The sequence below is a fragment of the Malaya genurostris genome, chromosome 3 (genome assembly GCF_030247185.1).
Source record: "Malaya genurostris strain Urasoe2022 chromosome 3, Malgen_1.1, whole genome shotgun sequence".
NCBI lineage: Eukaryota > Metazoa > Arthropoda > Insecta > Diptera > Culicidae > Malaya > Malaya genurostris.
The window spans coordinates 176,338,796-176,362,426 of record NC_080572.1 but is presented as its reverse complement, the minus strand read 5'-3'; the positions used below and the strand labels follow the sequence as shown (position 1 = coordinate 176,362,426).

General features: G+C 38.6%; 2 protein-coding genes across 5 annotated transcripts in view; one reads left to right on the top strand and one right to left on the bottom strand.

Moving 5' to 3' along the window:
• LOC131439226 (RING-box protein 2) overlaps positions 1-23,631 on the top strand; it is a 101,426-nt gene that overhangs the window by 6,839 nt on the left and 70,956 nt on the right. The gene's annotated exons all lie outside the window — the stretch shown is intronic.
• The window catches only part of LOC131439223 (facilitated trehalose transporter Tret1), a 42,268-nt gene that overhangs the window by 1,273 nt on the left and 17,364 nt on the right, over positions 1-23,631 (bottom strand). Inside the window, exons 1-5 of one of the 4 annotated variants that reach the window (XM_058609988.1) lie at positions 15,434-23,602; positions 15,181-15,354; positions 14,945-15,070; positions 1,012-1,183; positions 48-947 (exon numbers count right to left, since the gene is read on the bottom strand). In XM_058609988.1, coding sequence (XP_058465971.1) covers positions 48-947; positions 1,012-1,183; positions 14,945-15,070; positions 15,181-15,267 — 1,285 coding nt within the window. In that variant the 5' untranslated portion in view covers positions 15,268-15,354; positions 15,434-23,602. Of the gene's footprint in view, positions 1-47; positions 948-1,011; positions 1,184-14,944; positions 15,071-15,180; positions 23,603-23,631 lie in introns of those variants that run through there. The other 3 variants (XM_058609987.1, XM_058609986.1, XM_058609985.1) reach the window with 3 other exon arrangements.

The following is a 23,631-nucleotide window of genomic DNA, read 5'->3' as shown; positions in this document are numbered from 1 at the left end:
ATTAATTAAACATGATCAAGAAATTCTTTTCAAACAAAAACACTCACCGATGACGTCAGCGAAGGTCTTCGTGACGACAAAAGTACACGTCCAGTTGAAAGCGGTAGCAACTGATGCTGCTGAGCCGCGGATTTTTCCGGGTAAAATTTCACCCATCATCAACCACGGAATCGGACCAAATCCGAGCGAGAACCCGAGTACAAAAATAACAAAAGAAGCTAACGGCAGCCAACCGACTTGTGAAACATCCTGTCCGTTGTTTTTGGCGTAAAAGAAACCGCCCAGCGTCATAAGCGTAATGATCATGGCTACGTCTGAGATGTAAAGTAGAATCTTTCTACCCAGTCGGTCAATCAACATGGTTGCGATGAAGGTCGCGATGAAGTTTACCAAACCGACAATGATTGTGCACAGGTTCTCATCAATCGTTGATCCTGCATCCTGGAAAATCTGCACCGTATAGAAGATGACTGCGTTGATACCAGACAATTGCTGGAAGAACATCAAACCGAGCGAAATAAGTAACGGCTTGAGATTGGACTTTTTCAACAGATCCAACATAGCACTTTTCGAAGCATGTCGTTCCGCATCCTGGTGAGACTTGATGATACCCTTCAGCTCTGGATCGACATCTGCTTTCTTGCCACGAAGCCACTGTAAAGCTGTCCGAGCACGATCATCGCGACCTCGTGAAACGTACCAACGTGGTGTTTCCGGAATCAAGAACATCAGAATCAAGAATGGCACCGGTAGTGAAGCTCCCAGGAAGGCCAGTTCCGACCAGTCCATATACTTTCCGGCAACGAAGCACAACAGAATTCCAATATTACCGAACGCGGTCGGTAGCAATCCAAGGGTACCTCGGACCTCCGGTTGTACGGTCTCACCAAGGTAAACTGGCAAAGATAGCGATGCCACACCAACGGAAAACCCAGATAAAGCACGACCTGTGACAAGTAAGGCAATTTCGTTAGCTGATTAGCGATTTCGGAACATAATTCGTTTACTTACCAACCAAAACCATTGCCACGTGGTTAGCACAAGCAATCAGAAGCCATGAAATGATGAACGGAGTGGCCGTTGCTAGAATGGTGTTCTTCCTACCGAGGTACTCGATCAACGGTCCACCAAGGATACCACCGACAAGACCGGCCAAAGGCATAATTCCACCGACCCATGAACCCTGTAAATACGATTGAAAAGTATACGCTTGAATAAGTGAAATAACAAACAACACACAAGGGCCACGAACGGGAGGAGGAACTAAGGGAGGTGAAGCGGAACCACGTTGAAATGACAAACAATCCACACTTTAATCGAGCCAAAGCACGCATCCTTGAGACGATTTTGTAAGTGTTGCTGTGGCGGTCTATTTTTAGATATTTCGCAAAAAACGTACGCACTGTCGTGTTTTGATTTTGTTTCTGTTGTGCTAATGACGTAGAACGAATCATAAAAACAAGTGTTCTACTGCAGATCATTTTTTTTGGAAATAGTAATTCAATGCACGTGCAGAAGTTTCTACAAGAAACTTTTTACTAAGTTGAGTGGACACACCAAACTGCACATCAGTTTGTTCTAAAGATTCTATTCTTTTAAATCGATAGTCACACGACAAAAGGGCCTAATCGCAAATGAGAGCCTCTTTTTGTTTACTTTTGATTATTATGGAGTTATTACTGTAACTTCTTGAAAGTTTCTAATATAAATCGAAAGCTTGTGGTTTTAACTTGAAAGTTTTGTGAAGAGTTAGGCGTCAAATATAAAATCAATCCGGTAAATCGTGAAAGGAAACGTAAACAAAGAGAAATTGTCATTTGCAGTTAGGTCCTTTTGTCGTTAGACTATCGAAATTAATATTTGCCACCTTAGTTTGACTATCTCAGATGCAAATGCAGTAACTAGGATATTTGCACTGAGTAATGACGACCAATTGAACAACAAAAGTGTAAATTAAATATAAACTGTTAAACCTACGAAAAAGACACCGTTACTGATTGAACTTATCTTAACAAAATACTGAATCCCATAAAAATGAATTCAGCGTCAAACCCAGTTGGGGCTGTACATTTCTTTCCCCTACAAAATCAAGACGAAGGTTGGAACTGCAAGCGACGAGAAGGATTTTTGCCCTAACATTTTCTTTCGAAGTGGATAGAACAATTTTACATTACTGATAGAAATTACTTAAGAATGTTTATGCTTAAAGGACAATCACGAAATTATTATGACACTTACTGGCAGTAACTTAAACTAACCAAAAGGTCACAGTTCCTCATTGAAATGTATTATTGATTTCCCTTGAACTGAACAGTTGTATTGTTTATTTTAATCAATATGGAAAGGAATCAAGTAAAGTCGCGTGAAAAAATTGCTATACACTTAAGTCTTTTTGAAAATTCCCATTATCAACGCAAACGGAAAATTTTCGACAGATGTCTCAAACCCTTGAAAAGTCAAGATCTAAAAACAAGAAATCGAAATTCTCTAAATCCCAGTGAGTTTGACTGGCAAAAAGTTTGTTTGAGATACCACCAGCAGCCGAATTCTGGTGACAGAAAAAAATTATCACAATTCTCTAGAAAGAAAAGAAAATCTTCAAATGTCTTTCTCTTAAAAAAAAATCATTTTTCTTCTCATCGAACTTAGCAACTATGCTCCTGTACCAAAATTTCTTAAACTAGAAGAAAATTGCAAAGAGATTTCGTCTATTTTCTTAATATGGAATTCCCATCACGTTCAAGAAGAAATTTTTTGACGAAAAAGAAAATAAATTTCTCTAACATTTTTGCGAAAGAAATTCAGAAAAACATTTATTTTCTTTTAGAGATAAAATTCAGTAAAACTATTAAAAATTTATTACGTAGGAGCAATGGAGGTATTCTTTGTGCAATAGTATTCGTATAAGAAAGAGTGGAACTGCTGACAAGAAAAAATTAAGCTACTTCGCCATTGTCGATTGTTTAAGGATATTAGCAATCCGTTTAAAATACCCGATGGTAATTTTGAGGAGCTCATTCGAATGACTAAATATTTGGCAAAAGCAAAGTCTTGGCAATACATTCCACTTGTGGAATTTGGCCTTTTTGTATCAGCAAACTTCGCAGCCGATTCTTAGTGTACAGACTGGCACTTTGAATCCTTCCAGGTCGGGGCTCGAACATATGATAACTGACTTGTAAGACCAGCGCCGTATGCATTGAACCACCAATCCAGAGGCAGAGGAGTTCATTAATTTGGTCGATGAACATATTAATGCGATCCCTCTAAAAGATGAAAATACTATAACAAAACCGTTTACTTTACAAGTTTCTACAACGTTGAGATATTTTGACTCAGGTAGTAGCACAATCAACTGTAGTATTCACAAGGAAAAATATAGTAAATTTGCCTAGTATATAGAGGTTCTCATTAAGTAACAGTCGGGCAAGTAATTATTGCAACAGATAAGTAATATTTGGAAGTATTTGTAAATATGTTCCTGTTTTGAGTTTCATATTTTCTGTTGATTTTCCCTTTTCTGGGTTGACTTTCGAAATAGAGACGACAAACACGACCTTATTTAAATAAACTTTACTTGTTTTATTATCTGTATTTTTAATTAGAAAGCAAAGAAAATTTTAAAATGTCTCTCTTTTTGCAAAATTGTCTTTTCTTCTCGACGAATTCCGAACAATCGACGAGATGGATAAAATTAATTGCTAAGAGAAAATGTAGTTCAATGATTCTCCGCTAGATGATCTTGAATGTTTCCTCTAGGTGAACAGAACAAAACATCCTATAATCCACAACAAAGCATTACAAATAAAGTTTGGTTTCTTATCCATTAAGGTAACTGAGATATTTTGGCCACTCTAATATGTTTTGGGCTGGCGCTCATATTTCCGGATGTAACCAAAATGAAGTACATCGAGTCCTAGTTTTTTCAAGGGGCGGGGCTGTTAGGTAGGGTCTATATAATGAAACAACAATATCATTTTTGCGATTTTAAAAATATTAAAAAATTAACGTTCAACAAAATAAACTCAAACGTTTTGCATAATACAAAGCATCATTCGAACAACATTTTGTAATTTTATCGTGGAAACATATTGAGAAATAAGTCGGTGAAGAGGTATTTTTGAGAACGTTGGGTTCTGGTATTTTACATGTGGAAAGTGTGTGCAAAATTTGAAAGAAATTTGGATAGTAGTTTTTGAATGACGATGGACACGGAGTTTCAAAACCTACGTAATACTTTTTTAAATAGTTTTGCTGGATTTTAGCTTTAAGAGAATTATGTTTCTGGATTTTTTTTCATAAATACGTTTATTTCTTAAGGCAGTTTACATAAGTTTTTCTTCGCCGTAGCATCACTTTTACATAATATTTTTATCCTAATTTAATTCTAACATAGTCACAACGTTTTGCATTTATTAAAACATATTCTCTTATTACTTAAATATCATCTTAGGTAACTCGTCATTAATTATGAAATCTACTCGGAAATATTATTTGAACCAAACGATTAACTTCTATAAATTATAAAATAAGCTGTTATTTTCAGACATTTTGTTAATAATTTCATAAACTGTTTCGAGTTTGTTTGTATCATTACATTATTTTTATTCTAATTTAGCTATTGGTTGAACTCATGGACGCAGCTGGGATCAGAACTAAGTCTTGAAAGGGGCCTTTATTAAATTGAAACTCCAGTTTTCTTTATGAAATGATAAATAAGTTTCATGTATGAAAGGTCACGACAAGCAAGAATGTCTCGAACTGGGATATTGGATAGTCTACCTTGGGTACGCAAAGAATTTATTAGTTGAGATCTGACATCACGATACTCCACGCATGTCCAAACGACATGATCAATATCTCGATAACCTTCGCCACAAGCACAATGATTAGTCTCGGAGAGCCCAATTCGAAGGAGATGTGCATCTAACGTGTAGTGATTGGACATGAGTCTAGACATCACACGAATGAAATCTCTACTCACATCCAGTCCCCTGAACCATGCCTTTGTCGATATTTTCGGAATAATTGAGTGCATCCACCGACCCAGATCATCTTTATCCCAAGAAGCTTGCCAGCTGGCAAGTGTTCTTTGGCGAGACGAGCTATAGAATTCGTTGAAAGCAATTGGTCTCTCATAAATTTCACCCTCAATAGCACCACGTTTGGCTAAAATATCGGCTCTTTCATTGCCAGGAATGGAGCAATGAGCCGGGACCCAGACTATAGTGATTAGATAATTATTGTTCAATATGTCGTTCAGGCACTGTTTTATTTTGCCCAGGAAAAACGGTTCAGTCTTGCCAGTCATGTTTGAGCGAATGGCTTCAATTGCACTCAGACTATCTGTGAAGAGGAAATAATGGTTTGGAATTAATGTGACGATTACACTCAAACTATATTGAACTGCTGCTAGCTCTGCTATATAAACAGATGCAGGTTCTTGAAGCCTAAATGAGGCCGAAACATTATTGTTGAACATACCAAACCCTGTCGCTTCTTCAATTCGCGATCCGTCCGTGTAAAACATTTTCTCAGAGTCAATATGCCTGAACTTACTTGAAAATATTTTTGGGATTCCCGTCGAACGTAGATGATCCGGGATTCCACGCACTTCGCGCTGCATGGATGTATCGAAAAATAAAGTTGAGTCAGGGACATTTAGGAGGCTGACACGGATAGGAATATATCTTGAAGGGTTGATTTCCTGTGACATATGGTTAAAATATACTGTCATGAATTTTGTTTGAGATCGAAGCTCGACTAGTCGTTCGAAATTATTAATTACCATGGGATTCAGCACCTCACATCTTATTAGCAGGCGTGATGAAAGCTCCCAAAATCGATCTTTTAATGGAAGAACTCCCGCCAGAACTTCAAGAATCATTGTATGTGTCGAATGCATGCACCCTAAAGCAATTCGCAAACAACGATACTGAATTCGCTCCAGTTTGATAATATGAGAGTTTGCAGCGGAACGAAAGCAAACGCATCCATATTCCATCACTGAAAGTATCGTTGTCTGATACAATTTTATTAGATCTTCCGGATGAGCACCCCACCAAGATCCTGTTATTGTTCGAAGAAAATTTACTCTTTGTTGGCATTTTGTTATCAGAAACCTAATGTGTCCTCCCCACGTGCATTTGGAATCGAACCACACCCCGAGGTATTTAAAAGTTAAAACCTGTTGGATCATTCTTCCCATCATATGGAGCTGAAGCTGCGCGGGATCATGCTTTCTTGAAAAGACGACTAACTCTGTTTTCTCCGCAGAGAATTCGATACCAAGATGAACAGCCCAATCGGACAAGTTATCTAAGGTATCTTGCAATGGTTTATGCAGATCAATAGCTTTGGGTCCAGTAACTGAAACCACGCCATCATCTGCCAATTGTCTTAGTGTACATGGGGTTACTAGACAGCTGTCAATGTCATTTACGTAAAAATTATAGAGGAGCGGACTGAGGCATGAGCCTTGCGGGAGACCCATGTAACTATTTCTGAGTGTTGCCAAATCGCCATGTGAAAAATGCATGTGTTTCTCTGACAAAAGGTTGTGCAAATAATTATTTATAACCGCTGGGAGTCCATTTTGGTGAAGCTTGTCTGAAAGAACATCAATGGAAACTGAATCAAATGCTCCTTTAATGTCTAAAAATACAGATGCCATTTGTTGCTTTTGAGCGAAGGCAATTTGGATGTCAGACGAAAGTAATGCAAGGCAATCATTCGTCCCTTTATTTCTACGGAAGCCAAACTGAGTATCTGACAACAAACCGTTCGTCTCGACCCAAGTGTCGAGACGTCGTAGAATAATTTTTTCGAACAATTTTCTGATGCAGGACAACATCGCAATGGGTCTATATGAGTTGTGATTGGAAGCTGGTTTCCCCGGTTTTTGAATGGCGATAACTTTCACTTGTCTCCAGTCAGGTAGAACAATATTTTGCTCAAGAAACTTGTTGAACAATTCCAACAAACGTCTTTTTGCGAGGTTGGGCAGATTCTTCACCAAGTTGAATTTAATTCTGTCCAACCCTGGAGCGTTATTGTTACAAGACAAGAGTGCTATAGAAAATTCCATCATTGAAAATGGGTTATTATTAAAACCATTATTTGGAGGAGATTCCCGTATAATGCTCTGCGTAGGAACAGAATCTGGGCAAACTTTCCTAGCAAAGTCAAATATCCATCGGTTCGAGTATTCATCACTCTCATTGCCCACGGTACGATTCCTCATTCGTCTGGCCGTGTTCCAAAGAGTGCTCATTGAAGTATCTCTTGACAAACCTTCGACAAAATGTCTCCAATAGCTACATTTTTTGGCTCGAAGTATGCTCTTGTACTTGGTTTCTAAAACCATAAGTTTTTCAAAATTCTGAGGAGTTCCTCCTCCCCGTTTTAGAAACGTCTTGCAAGCATTTTGTTTTGCGAGTTTAGCCTCTGAGCACTCTTTGTCCCACCAGGGGTTGGGAGGCCTTCTGTTAGTCGTTGGCCCAGGAAAGCGTTTAGTTTGGGATTGTTCTGCTGCCTCCAGAATCGAACAAATGAGGAAGTCATATTCTTCAAGTGGAGGGAGCTCTTCCATTGAATTCAAAATACTAGAGATACTACTTTGGTATTTAATCCAGTCGATATTTTTTGTCAAATCATATGGAATACTAGCGGAAGTAGCAATGCAATTGCTACTGCTAATTGAGATGATGATTGGTAAATGATCGCTACCGTGTAAATCAGGCAGTATTTTCCAGGTGCAATCTAGTCGAATTGATGTTGAGCAAAGAGATAGATCTAATGCACTTGGGCGTGCCGGAGGTCTTGGGATCCGTGTCATGCTACCCATATTTAATACCGTCATGCTAAAATTGTCACAAATGTTTTGTATTAAAGATGATCTGCTATCATTGTAAACGGAACCCCACATAATACCGTGCGAATTTAAATCCCCCAGAATCAATCGTGGTGCAGGAAGGGCTTCAACCATTTCATTAAGCTGTTGCTGTCCAACTTGTGCTTTTGGAGGAATATAAACCGAAGCTATGCAAATATCTTTGCCTTTAATGTTTATTTGGCAAGCAACAACTTCTATACTAGAAGTTGAAGGGATGTTTAATCTATAAAAGGAATAGCATTTCTTAATTCCCAAAAGCACTCCACCATACGGAGAGTCTCTATCGAGACGTATAATGTTAAAATCATTAAAATTTAAAGCTATGTTTGAAGTAAGCCATGTTTCGCATAAAGCAAATACATCACATTTTTGACTATGCAATAATATTTTAAATGAATCAAGTTTTGGCATGATGCTTCGACAATTCCACTGCAGGACAGTGATTGTATCATTTGCGACGGGTGATAAATTATCCATCAAAAGATACAAAACCTGAGACAATTGGCCATTGAGCTGATAACTGCTTCAAAAAGGTTCTAGCTATTGGAAGGAATGCCATTATGAGGGTCTTTAAGGGTTCAGATATATTGAATGCTGAGAAAATCCATTCAACAATTTCCGAAAACTTCAGTAATCCTGTTGGTGGCTGTGAAATGGAGCCCACTGGATTATTATCTTTTTCTGTACTAGATCCTGGATTGGTTTGTGAATTTGACAAACCAGGAGGCACAGTCTTTGGTTTTGACTTTTTTTGTTTAACACGGGGATCTTTTTTTGAAGATGAAATTTTAGGTGTCTTTTTTGGTAATTTGGAGGAAGACTTCTTTCTCTTAACTGACCCTTGGGTAGTGATAAACGAATTACCTTCACTATTTTCGTCAGAGTCAGAGTCCTCTGGTTCCTCTAGATTTGAAAACCCGTTTTCGGTTTCCAAAGGGGGGACATCAATGACCGTTTTAAGCATTTCTGCATATGTGCGCTTAGAACGTGCTTTTAAAGAAAGCTTAATTTTGTCTTTGTGCACTTTAAATGCAGTGCATACTGAAATATCATCATGAGGACTATTCCCACAATGAATACATTTTTCAATTTCCTTGTTGCAATCATTATCTTTATGAGGCCCTTCACACTTAATACATTTTGGTTTATTACTACAGTAAGTAGCTGTGTGGCCGAATTTTTTGCAGTTCGTACAATTCATTACATTTGGAACAAAAAGCCGAACAGGGAGGCGAATTTTATCGACATAGACATGGGACGGCAACGCAGACCCGGCAAATGTCACTCGAAACGAGTCTGATGGGCGATAAACTTTTTTTTCCTCTTCATGAACTACTGAGTACAGTTGTTTGCACTCCAGTATTTTCACACCCTCAAGCATAGAGTTCTTGAAACGACCAACACCATGCTTGAGTAAATCATCTACCGAAAGACTCGCTTCGGTAACAACACCGTCAATTTCGACATCTTTGGAGGGTATGTAAACTTTATACTCTTTATTGAAATGTTCCGAGGAGACAATATCATTCGCGTGTTTCAAATTATTTACCACAACACGAATTTTATCGTTATTTACTTTTATGATCTCTTTGATTGAAGAGTATCGTGATGTCAAACCTTTATTAATTTGAAAAATGTTTAATGGCTTTGATATACGTCTAAAAAAGACTATCCAAGGCCCAGAAGAGCTCTCCTGATATTTTTTCGTTCGTGGGGGTATCGGATTCATGCTAGGATTTACGTCCATGGATTCATCCATTACATTAAAATTTTTAACTAAACTTTAAAATAAAATTTGAAACCAACACTACACAGTACTCAATCAAAAGGAAAAGAAAAAACTTCTACCTTGAAATTGTTGTCTATCTCCGTTGCACTGCCGTGTAGATCCTCGTTGCTCTAGATGTTCTTGTTGGATGTATCTGGACGTTGATACAATGCTGAAGCTCACTGTAGCGATAGAATATGATGTGATGCTACTGCTACCTGACATCCAGCACCACTCGAATTCCGATTTGCTTTCGTCTTCGCCAGGTGTAACCAGCGCAGGTCACCGGTGTATACCTGCGTGTTGTATGGCAGTGGAAAGACCGAGTTGTCTTGTCTCCTTCTTCCTAGTGCTCCGCACCGATATGCTTCTGCACCGAAGTGCCTTCGCACCGGTGTGCCTTTGCACTCTCCTGCTTCTATGTGCCTTTGCACTCTTCCTCTTCGATGTGCCTTTGCACTCTCCTGCTCAGCACTTGTGGCTGTATATTGCGGCCTGGGTAGAGTTTGGGAAACGCCCTTTGTTGTTTCCTTCACCAGCTTGGCCCAGCACTAGGGCTCTCTTATGCAGCACGACTATACGTTTTAACGGCTGCTGCCAACAGGTTTCTACCTGTAGTTCAACCGTTGTCGTATTTAACGCGTGTAAACCAACCAGCGTTATTAAACTGTACGCTTCTATACACAACCTTCTCGGTTGAACGGCTATTACTGAATGATGTTTCTGGATTGAAGAAAATTATTTTCTTAACCTTTTTTAAGTGTCAAGGTGATTTTGACGGGAATTCCAAATTAAGAAAATAGGCGAAATCTCTTTGCAATTGAGACTTGAGTGTACACTAATATGAATTCTGCAAATCTTCAAATGAACTTTCTCAACAGTACAAAAAAATTTGGAGAGCCAATTGACGTTGTTTCACAAGTGTGGAGCAGAAAGGCGCAGCATGTAGGAAAATGTGAAGGGAGGTTAATTTCAATAGACATCCCAATATTTCAACTCGTGATGATGCCAACAAGTTCAGCGTTTTTCATATTCACGTCACGACAAATGCCGGATTACATGCTCGTGAGATTCAAAGCCTCCCAAGTCTAGAAAATCTACGTATAACTGTTACCACGATCCGTGCTAAGAAGTTATACATTGAGATAGGTCAGATTCGGTTTCTATATGATGGATGGCGCAAAAGCCGAACCTCCAACGAACACAACGGAAACAATAATTTCAAAGTGGATAATTGTTTTCAAAAGAAGAATATTTCGGAAAATCACCAGTTGGGATGGATTTTGCTTCATATCACTATTCTATAATTGTATCAAAATCGTATGACGCTTATTGGGTGCATTTTGTTCCAAAGAATCTGGTTTTGTCCCCTCCAAAAGCTGTTCCAATGCGTGTTCCACTTTTCTACTATTTCCACTGAATAAATCAACGAAATGAGAGTTTCGCCCTTTTTCGATTTGTTTACTTCTATGCTGCTTGCTTGAATTATGAAGTTAAACTTTCTCGAATTTTCCGTGGTTGGTTTTCGTAGTTGAGAAAAATCTGCGTGTAATTTTTTCGTCGCATTTCTAAATTGTAATATTGAATAAATTGCGTTTGAAAATTAAATGCATTTTTAGTTCGTTTGTGCTTGATGCCCAACCTAATTCTTTATTCACCAAAATATCTGTTTGAAGACCTAGTTTCTACGTCATTAACCCGGGTTGGCGGTTCAACGCATAGGTACCTGATCTTACAAGCCAGTTGTCGTATATTCGTGTACCGACCTGGAAGAGTTCCTAGTATCAGTAGGATCGCTATACCAGCCATGTAATGATTCTGTACGCTATGAATCGGTGGCAATGTCAGTTGAAATAGAAAGTCAAATTCCACAAAAGGAATATAAGTTCAATAATTTTGATAAGTGAGTGCAGATGAAAAAATATTTAGAGTGAATATAATTTCAATAGTTTTGATAACTGAGTGCAGATGAAAAAATATCTAATGCGTCTTCGCCACATCGTTTTGTTCGTATGCTATCTGACCTCGCTACCGCTCGTTCGGGCGTAACTGAAGCAAAGAAACCTAGATTTGAATAGACCGGGGAAACGAGGCGGTTACAGGTTTGTATGCAAGAGAGCACCGCTTTCGCTTGAATATCCAGAATTTGCAGTTTCCTAATAAATTATGTTATGTATTCAAAATTACCCTTTCGTAAAAAAAAATCCTTTCGGCGAAATGGCCCTTTCGGCGAAATGATCCTTTCGGCGGAATTACCCTTTCGGCGGAACAAATTTTGGCGAAATGGCATTCGGCGAAACGACTTGCGGCGAAATAGCATTCGGCTAAACGACTTTCGGCGAAATGGCTTTCGGCTAAATGATCCGCTCCCATCAGCAACTTATGATTAAATTTTTAAATTTTGTAAGACAATGCTAAATACAAACAAACTTTTAGAAACAATGAAGTATAAAAGGAAAACCATTGTCGAAAATCGATCATTTCGTCTTGTGCGTTAGACGGACGTCGTGGTCAGAACCTTCCACCAAAAGCAAAAACTGCAGACCTTCTGCGTGATGTAATTTGGTTTCATTTGGATTGAATTCTGGAACAAAATTCTAAAACTAAATTTTAGAACAGTTTCAGAATTTAGTCCCAAAATACAGGTTCAAACGTTAAAACTAAAGCTCTGGAACAGAATCCTTATTCTAGATTGTGGAACTAGGTTTTTGAAACTGGTATATTGACTTAATTTTGTAACTGCATTTAGTGCTTTAAATTAAGCTCGGAATTCGTACCCAGACTTCTGATTCAAGATATGAATTCTAGATCTAGATTCTGGAACAAAATTTTAGATATGAACTGCAAACCAGAATTTTCGAACTGACTTCTGAACCATTATTTATGCCCTGAATTCAGTTTCAGAATTTACTTCCTGAATTCAGTTTCAGAATTTATTTCCTATCATCAGTTTCAGAATTTCCGCGGACCCGCGGTTAAAAGGTCCATAATAAAAAAAATATATCAGAATTCATTTCCAAAATTCAGGTTCAGAATTCAGAACCTGCATGCTAGGATTCAATTCGGAGCCTAGATTTTGGAACTGAATTCAGCTCCTTAATTCAGATTCGGAATTCAAGTGTAGAACTCAGTTCCAGAATTAAATACGGAATCTGGATACTAAACATGAGTTCAGTGTCAGAGTTCATGAACTGATTTCTTGTCCTGAACCTGAACCTGAACCCGTCTTTTTCTACGTCATTTAATTAAGATTCGAGTCAATTTCGAACGTAATTCCTTTATCGGAATTACCCCAACTCAATTTTCTGAAACTACCAATAACTACAGTCAAGGATGGCTTTTATCGTATCAAAGAACGCTCACTGGCAACTCTTCAACGATTGAATCAGTGCCATCAAAGAGAGACGGATATCATCGCAACACCAAAAACCCGGCATGGCTCATTTAACATAGAATCGACAGCAGTGCAAGAGCCAATTTCTCTCGATGACATTTCTGAGAATCAAAGGTTAGCACGTTGCTGTGAGGATCCTCTCTGAAGCAACAAACGGTCGCTTATGCTCGTTTCGCGATCCGATTCTATACGGGCAGTTGATAATTGCGATAGAATCATTTTACTATTGCCGCTTATTCTAACTATGTGTATATAACCTTTGTATGAGTTGTGTCTATGAAAATGTCTGTGAATGCTCCACACAAGGGTTTTGATTAATATTGCAACCTAGTATGAGAATCATCAAGTCGAATCATCGATTCGATTTTCTGCAATAGTTGTCAACTTGCGATTCTCTTTTGGTACATTCCACACAGCACCAATCATTGTCCGACTGGGATTTTTTTTTTGAGAACCGTGAAATACTCAGAGTATGAAGTGGAGCGAAGAAATGTAGAAAAATTCTCTCGCGGTTCATGCATTGAGAGACTCGAGTTCTTGTAGCATCTTCTACCGGATTGAAAATGTTGTATACAATATATCAATATAGCAGCTTCTGTCAAATTTTCGGCAATCACCAAGACTGACTACAGTAATCGTGAAGCATTAGGATTTAATTTTTCCTTAATATGCTTGATATTTTAGGTTCGACATGTTGGCTCTCTTAGGCAATAATGCCACAAAAGCGAGACTGAGAACTAAACCACACAGCGGCCGTGTAAAGTCTGAATATCTACGGAGGTTTTGTTCAATTGGGTTTCTTTCGAAATCATGTGTCATATTCATAGTAGTTTAGTGAGCAAAACGATTTCCTAGAATAGGAGATTGTTGCGGTTTCGATTTTTTCGTAAATTGCATTTCTGCTATATCATTCACCTGTCAATTCATGCTTTTAATACCGAAACAGGTTAAATTTAATAATTATTGTGCCTGTTATGTTGCATTTCATGAGCTAGCCAATATTGCAGTAAGAGTTCCACTGAAAATGTCATGACATTTTGTTCAGTATGGTAACCAAGTTATTGCGCCCAAAATGATAGTATGCTTGCGTTTTCGGTCCAAAATTGAGTATTAAACAAAGAACCAGTATTAAGTTTTTTTTTTACTCAGTAAATTCCGTTGACGAAACACATAACTACTCCAGCATAAGTGCGTGAGTTTCTCAAAATTCAACCGAAATTGTCGAAGTCAGCCGACAAATAGAACTTCCAACATTTTCTTCGTGTGAATTCTGTTGCGTTCATGTAATAAATAAAAATTTAATGTCCATGTTGGTTACAATCATTCTATTGAACAAGCAATTTTTTTCGTATATTCCCTACAAGTCCAATAATAGAAATGGAAATGTCCGAAATCGATGCTCATTAGATAGGTTTAATCGGGGGTTGGGTCTAAGTTTTTATACTTTTTCCCAACTGTGGTTTATGTTTATTTTGTTATGTTTTGTTATAACGCTTTTTAAATATATTAAATTTACTGTATTTAGAATCTTTTGACATCATAGCCTCAAAATATGTTTTTTAACATCAGTATTAAATTGTTGAGAATCTGAAGAATTAAAATTTGTGTTTTGAAAATGAAAACATATTTTCAATATTTGTAGGATGTGCTGATAATAAAATATATTTCTTCGAATTCATTGTTCCCTTGATGAAGTACCTGTGCTGTCCAAAGGGTAATTTCAGTTCAATACCCCAAACTGATGTGTCCTTGTATTTTGTGTAATTTTCACATTCATTTCACACTTATTTTGTGCCATTACATATTTATAGTCAACACTTCAAATGTCACTGCGTGCAAAGGCTCTACCTCCGGACAAATTGATATACTAGATCTGTTTGCTACTTACCGACTGATCCGTGACTTCGAACGAGGTGATATTGCGATCCTTCATAGACACCAGTGCCGGTGAGGTGTACGCCGACGAAAATCCTACGACCATGGAACCAAGGGATACCGACAGCGCCGCCAGCACCTTTATTGTTTGAGAAAAAAAGGAGACAAAAACATAATTAGTTCCCTAGAACGCAGAATATAGTCATCTTCCCAGAAAGGACCGAAAAATGATAAAGAAAAAATAAAAACCTGCGAAAATGTGCACTTTGCCACCGGCTCTTCCGCGGGTACTGAGAAGGACACGTGGGTGTCCGCGCGCATCAGCAGCTTAACCATCTTTGAGCTGAATGCAACGCGTTTGCGTACCACTTCTATTCCAGATCCAACTTCTCACTGCGTACGCTTCCGTGTATAGTTCAACGGCTGTGAAATGATCGTAACTATAAGAATTGGTCCTTGCTGCATTTGTGGATCACTTCAGTTACACTTGGAACGAACTTACTTTCAAATTCGAACCCGACTGCGGGATGCTGCTCAAGATCATGCGCTATCGATGTGAACATACGAACAACTGAGACAGTTCAAATTTCGATAGGTTATTTTATACAGGTCAAGTGGGCCAGCCACCGAACGGTCAACACTTAGTACACAAGGAGGTACCACCAGACATCACACGCCATCACAGATTGGAAAGCATAAACTCTTGTTACGCGATAGAAGAAGCTTATGCTGCCTATGAGACGTGGTTCAGGTCTAACCGAACATGACGAGTGATTTTTACTCGCAAATTTGGCACAAAAGCGACAAGTTGAGTTACATCTAGGGTAGTCTAGTAACATGTCTGGTATTATTCAGCACAGATTCAGGGATGAACAACAGGAAGGTGGTTTTTCCAAAGTACTAATCCATAATTTCCTTACCACGAAAAGACAGCTATTGTCTAGCATTCAATCAAAACTGATCATGTTTATTTGAACAAATATTTCAACAAAATAAAGCATATTGCTTTATTCATCCTTGCCCCAATGACCACCCTAATGGAGAGAAATGCAGCGAGCAGTCCGATTGTCAAGAATTAAGACTGCCGTCCGCGGAAGGCAATCGAAGCGATTGCGAAAACAAATTACACTAGCTGGAACACGTACCTCGGCGGGTGTGGGTGTGAAGCGTCAGTGAAATAAGGCATAAATTCATTGATTGAAGTAATTTAGGACGACACGCATTTAACGATAGGCTTGTTAAAAGAGGATTTTTATTTTGGTCTCAGCCGTCTATGCGCTAACTCAATTTACGCAGAATTGATAACTTTCGATAGCTCCAATGAAACACGACGGTTCTACTATGGAGGTGTGCGGAGTACGATTATGACTAATTTGTAGGCAGATCTCTTCAGCATACTTGTACATACGTATACGAAGTTAAATTTGAATATTATGCTTCATTCTATTTTCGACGAATGTGACCTCGTCTGTTAATATTCGCACCGTTATAATCAATATAAAGGAAACCGAAGCACTACATAGATTTGTAAATACTACCGTAGAGCATTAGTTGTAATACCTCATAGCACTCAGGAATATTAATCCACATTTTAAATTGCGATCAAGATCAAGTCTTTGTATGGCTCCCGATAATCCTGTGAAATGAGACCACTTTCATCATACTCCTTATCAGCTGGCAAATCACAAAGCTAGTACGCGTCTTCACACTTTGCTTTATTCATGGCGGGACCATGGTGGGACGAGTAGAAGGCAAAAAAACGGAAAACTTTCCACTATCTTCTTGGCAGTCTGATTCTTCTTACTCCTGGTTGTTAGATTTCAAACCATGGTCTGTGCGGCAATTGCCAACCAGCATGTTCTAAAATCAACGAGAAGCCGACTCAACTGGAATACTCGATTATGTAGTATATGAAAAAACACGCACCATTCCAACTGTTGCCATATGTGGACGAGCGAGCCAAATTTTGGCGAGGACTGGTTTCGCGTAAATTTTCCACCTTTTCTTCCAATATTTGTATCCTTTTATCACAAAATCCAATGGAAGCAGTCTAGTAAAAAAAACTGAAACAAACTATCTAATCCAGTTACAACGACGTCTCGGAACTCATTACATCAACGCATCGAAAAGTATGAAATCAGTGTGCAACCGGCGGCTTGACACTTGATTGGAAACAGAAAGATTGATACTGCCAAAAAAATCTCAAAAAGCAACGATGGAAAATTAAAGACTGTCCTTATAGCGGAAAGCATGTGATATGTACGCACAATCTTGTCGTCAGCGAATCAATGTGCAACCGATGGGAGAGGGTAAAAAAATTCCGGCTTTCCAGTACTCATCGAAGGATACGCTCCGCTGTGCACATGAAGTGGTAAGCGCAAAAACCAGCCACCCACGATCTCTCCTATTCAAAGCGAGAGGAAATGATGGTTTCAAGATACAGCGTGGTCACGTCTTCACTAACTAAGCTGAAAACAGTACTGGAACTGACAACAGCTGGAAATTGAATCCTTCTCTCGAGAGCTCTCAGACTGCTTTGCAATTGTGAGCAAAGAAAGCATCAAAACAATCCGAAAGCAATTTCGCTGGTTCTGCTGATGGGAGAGGACAGTGATCGGCTGACACACAAACCACCATGTGTCTACATAAAGTAATTAAACTAATCAAAACGGAATCATTGTCAATTGGTTTCCTGCAATCAGGGCCACCCCGGCAGTGAGGCTAAATAGTGTGACAACTGTAATGCCTTCCAGGCATTTGTATGCAAGTGAATAAACGAACAAAACACCATTGCGGTTTAAATGTTCCGTTAGGCAGCCTGACTACGAACGGCAAGCTACCGAGCCCCCAGAAGAAAACATAAGTGCGTTCGTTCGAATGTCGGAAACAGGTTGTTGCGATGCTATTTTTTATGGTCGGTTTAATTGGGTTCAAGTGGTCCGGCCATCTCGGTGCCAAATTTGAACGGTGGCGTTATTCAATGTTTGATGAGTCGTTTAGTGAAGTGGTTCGGCGAATGCAATGTCTGCCGAAAAAGAAATTATTTCTTGAAGTTTAGTCAAGTCACTTAGAACTCATCTTAGAACTCATCATTTCAGTCAAATACTCGAGACTACCGGTACAATTCCGGTCGGTACAATTCGTTCAAGTTTGCTAGTCATCCATATTGAATTGGTTTACGTATGTTCGGGAGCATATGAATTTAAAATGTTTCGTTGTAACTACTCACAATTAATGAAAAGTTCAACGATTACAATTAGATGCCGTGCGACTCAAACTACCTGGGGTATAAGTAACAGTTTATCGATTTGACTGTTAGATGTCGCTAGCAATAAGTATTACACACGTCATTCTTTTCTGTTCGCATCCAATCAAGTTTATAACAACAAGCCATTTTCATGACGACTTCTGATATAAATCTAGTCTCATGAGTATTTAAAATAATAAAAAATTATAACAAGTGCCAAAGAGAGATACAGATCTGTTAGGAAGTACTGATCGGCTTAACTTTAAAAATACACAAGTCACATTCCGTTGAAAAACAGCGTCATAGTGATTGAATATATTGAGATAGTAAATCATCGCATTAAATAATGGGCTAATCGAAAAACGATCGTCATTAGTCCGAAGATTTAGGAAAGTAATTCTGCTGCTTGACAATGCGTAACAAGTTTATAAAGTTATGTCCAGTTAGAACCCGGAATCACTTATTGTGTTGCAGCGGTACGGAAAGTGACCGCTGCAAGAATTCTTTTACAGCGGTTTGTTTACCTAGGTACCCACTTTCTGTGGTATAAATTTCACGGTGTTTCGTACAGTGAGTTATTCCAGATGGTCCGCGATAAAAATCGCTAAAACGTTTGAAATCACCAAAATCGACGTGAACATTTCAAAAGGGCCTTAAAACAATTGACAGATTCTCTTTGTTTACTTTCTCTTTCGATTATACCTGCGCTATTACGCAATTGTTCGTGACATGTAAGATACTATTACAAAGCTGGAGATATTTTCTTTCATTCTATATGCAAATTTGGTAAGTGAACGTGAAAATTTAGGTATTATTAACAGAAGAGAAATTAAACAGAGAGAATCTCTCATTGGTTTATGTGCCCTTATGAAATATTCACGTCGAAATAACCGTGCGTGATGTGCTTAAACGTTTGAGGGAGCGAAAGAGCGTGGATTGAGTGCCTCAAGGTGAGCGTCGTAGTGGAACTTATGACCGCAAGCTGAACCAGAAACTGAACGGTTCTTAACCGTCAGAGCAAACCCTGGACTATCAGATAATAAAATCGCACAAAAATACGCTGCTGCTCACAGTACCGTTCAAAAAATACCCATCGACGATGAAACCTAGGTCAAAAACGAATCTCGGACAGCTTCCTGGCCAAAAATTCTATATGGCGACGGCACGAGGAGATGTTCCTGCGAAGCTTCAGTTTGCTTTTATGCACAAATTTGCCAGAAACTGATGATTTGGCAAGGAATATGCAGCTGCAGAGCAAAGACACGACTGGGATGACCATAATGTGGTACAAATTGTGCCAAGGAAGTTGACTCCGGAGGTGTGCAGTGCGTGATGGGAGGAATCGAGAAAAAAGTGTGAATTTTCATTAGAAACGAAGAGAAATGATTTGTATTGATATTTTTCTCAAAAAGCTGTTTTAGTAGCAAACGCTTATATAAGTCTGATCTCGCTAGTAGTTAAATTACAAAATTTTCTAACAAGTATCAAAAAAAAAATAGTTCAAATATATGGTGATCGGGTATCACCTTTTTGCATCGATGAGATACTCACTTGCAAAGTAGAATTCATTCAATAAAATATATTTTAGAATTCTGTGAAAATTTACTGATTTCTTTATTGGAATAACTCGGTAAACTTCAATTATTATCCCATGAATCATCAATTTGACAAACGACGCATTTCTAAATCAATGCTGGTATTCATAGACTTTGCTATTGTTTCTAATTTGCTGAACTTCCTCTCGATCACATGTGTAAAAGCAGTCGGTCGATGAAGTCTACCAAAAGATTCCAAATTGAGATCGAATCCGACTACCATATATGATAAAGATCAAAAAGAATGTCGGAAACGCCCACCACTGCGAAAGAGAAGTGGGTGGGGTCACTGAAGTGGACTTAATAATGTACGATTCGACGGAACGATCCTTATCCAATTAAAAAGATCCAGAAGCCCACAAATGCCATAATTTTTATGGTACATTGCTTAAGCTGTAATTTGTCTGCTGTGGACATTTTGGTTCCGGGCATTGGGTTTTCCAACAGGACTCGGATTCGGCCTAGAAAGCGAAAAACAACCCTACTCTGAATTGCGGAAGGACTCATTTTGATCTTGGAGTGACCGGCTACTTGTACGTAGATTTATGTTGCTAAAACTTTGAAGAGCAGAAAAAGTAAGACACGAATTCATAAACAGTAAAGGTCACGTTCAACGACGGATCAGATATTCACCTTGCGACAAATTTTCAATAAATTTCGGGAGTACAACTTGCGGACTCATCATCTGTTTGTAGATTTCAAAGCAGCGTACGATCCTGTGAAACGTAACGAATTGTGGCAAATCATGTTGGAACATGGCTTTCCGACAAAGCTAGTTAGATTGATTCGTGCGACGCTGGATGGATCGAAATCAAGCGTCAAGATAGCTGGTACGACATCCGATGCTTTCGTGGTGTTAGATAGATTGAAGCAGACAACGCGCTCTCAAATTTGTTGTTCAGGTGCGATACGAAGATCCGGCGAAACGGAACCATCATCAATAAGTCTTACATGCCTATTGGTTTTGCGGACGACATTGATATTATAGGTGTGGATCGTAAAGCAGTGGAAGAGGCTTTTGTGCCCTTCAAGAAAGAAACTGCGAGAATAGGGTTGACGATAAACTCTACCAAGAATAAATACATCGTGGCTGGTGGAGAACGAGGCAGCCCAAACGGTGTAGGACCTGAGGTGGAGATTGATGGGGTACTATACGAGGTTGTTGACAAGTTCATATCTCTTGGAACCCTAGTGACATGCGACAACGATATTAGCCGCGAGGTGAAAAGTCGTGTTGCAGCTGCTAATATGGCTTTCTACGGGCTCCGTAACCAGCTGAAGTCTCGTAGCTTACAAACACGCACAAAACTTGCTCTATACAAGTCGTTGATACTATCAGTTGTCCTATACGGCCATGAAGCATGGTCGTTGAAAGAAACAAATGTTCGAGTACTCGGCGTCTTTGAGAGAAAAATCCTGCGCTCAATATTCGGCGGCAAAGAGGGGAATGGAGAATGGCGCAGACGCATGAATCATGAGCTGTACCAAGTGTACAAAGATGCGGACATTGATAGGCTTATAAAACACAGCAGACTAAAATGGGCTGGTCATGTAGCAAGAATGCCGGTAGAGAGAATGTCCTGCGTGATGCTCTGCAGAGAACCTGGGAACGGTCTTCGACTGTGGGGTAGACCTCGCTTTCACTGGCTATGCGTAATCAAAGAGGATGCACGTGCAGTAGAAGTACAGAGCGACTGGAGAACGGCGACTCAAGATCGAGTACCTTGGAAAGCTACAATTTGTTCGGTCATGTTCCAAAGACGGGTTTTGCACCATTAAAGTAAAGTAAGTAAGCAAGGTCAACTTTAGCCAAAAAGATCTGACTTGCTTTGAAACAAGTTTTAGATGGATAAACGATTTTCGGTTATTTTGTTCTTTGGTTCTAGGCAATGCCAGAAATGGGTAGCAAGTCTTCAGACTTCAAATGCTCCGATAAAGATGAAATTTTGCACACAGTTTTAGTATGGTAACCCGTTTGTTTTTCTTGAATGGAGAGGTCAAATCGTTGTAGCAGTGAATTGTACAAAAATAGTGTTCAAGAAAAAGTTTATGGATATCGGTTAGAACTCTATAAAATGCATTTTTTTAAATCAATCTTGAGTCGAGTTTCTCTCTTTGTTAATGATTAAAAATGGTTTGTCCGAATGCTAACAATTCGATCCTTCTCTTGCCACCTGTTGATTTCTGGAATTGCTCCTTTTCCTGTTCATAGTTTGTTCAATGGTTGGCCGATTTGGACACGAATTTTCTGTTCAGTTATTCACAATTACTCAAAATACTGCTTTGATATTGAGTCGAGAGTCGAGATCGTTACTATCAGGCTTGTTTGTCCGATTACAAGTAGAATCATATTGGAATATTGGAAATTATTCAATAACATTGCACCATTATATTTGTGCATTTGTATCGGAGTTACGTATCCTATTGAGCTAGGTGAGCGTAATCAGCGGAAAGTGCTAATTCTATTGTAAACCTTGGTTCAAGCGATAAAAGTTTAAGTCTGTCATTTTCTCATAAAGAGTATTAGGTTATAGTGTATTAGTGAATAGATGTGTCGTGAGTTGTTAATGATTCAAAAGTGATGATTTTGATGTTGAAAACATCGAGCTCTGCCAAAGGTTAATTTTTAAAAAGAGTATCCATGCCAGACACAAGAAAACTACAGTGACACAAACAAAATGAAAAAAATGGTGTCACACACGAAATACTTTCAAATTACAGATGGTATTCAATCTAGTTAATGTAGTTGAAGTGGACATAGAAAGCAAAACGGCCAGAATATGACACCTGGCTTGAGTATGTAATTTTTCATCACGAAAACGCTCGACCACGTGTCGCGGCTTTCAACATCTCACAATCACTCCGTAGCTGAATTGCTCAATCTTCACTTATTTAATAGTTTTGCTTGCTAAGATTTGAGAAAATGTTCATAACATAATGAAAATATACGATTCGTTAGTAAACTTTCAAGTCATTTCATGCTTGTCTATCTAAGTCCTTAATAAATCAAAGGTTACACACAAAGACACGTTACATTACACACAAAAATAGCAACAACTTGTTGTAATAAGCTATATGCACGTGATGATGGTTACGTTTGAGTTGATACTGCTTTCATTCGTCACATGAAAAATGTTCTGAAATAAAAAAGTTGTCACTTGTTTTCCGATAACGCCTTCAACTACAAAGTATGTAAACAGCAATAAAAATCAACCGAATCGGCTTGGCAGTGACTGTTGAAGGTTGGATTTTGTTTCACAACCGCCTGAATTTGAACCCATTCTTGATAAGCCCCCCTTCGTGACCTCGACCTAATTCTCAAATTGTGTACTATCAGAACTCAGAAGTCTTTGGGTAAGTCATTTGTGTAATGGCGCCACTACGTTGTTGTAATCCGCCACGTTCAATCCACACTCACCCGAGATCAGGCGCTACGGTACGTGCTGAAGTATTACTCGCAGTGTTTACACATTATATAGATCGACTGATTAGTAAGGGTTTAATAACAGACCCATTTTCAAACGAATCATAAGTTTAAGATTTTTTATTCGTACTTCATTAGACAATCATATTGATTGTATATAAAACTTTGGAAGCAATTAAATTGCCCTTCAAGTTTTTTGTTCGAAAAACAAAACAAGCGAACCAATGAGTACTGTAGTATGACTTTTCTTCGTACATTTTTGTTTTTCAATCAAAAGTGAATTTTATTAATTTCAACACAATTTAATGGTCGATCTTTGGTTTTTTTTTCAACATTTACCGCACTTAGCCTGAACGATCTTGAGCAGCATATGTGTAACTGAAAAAAATCCGCACTTTGGCAAGGATTCCAATATTCACTTGGAATGTTCTACA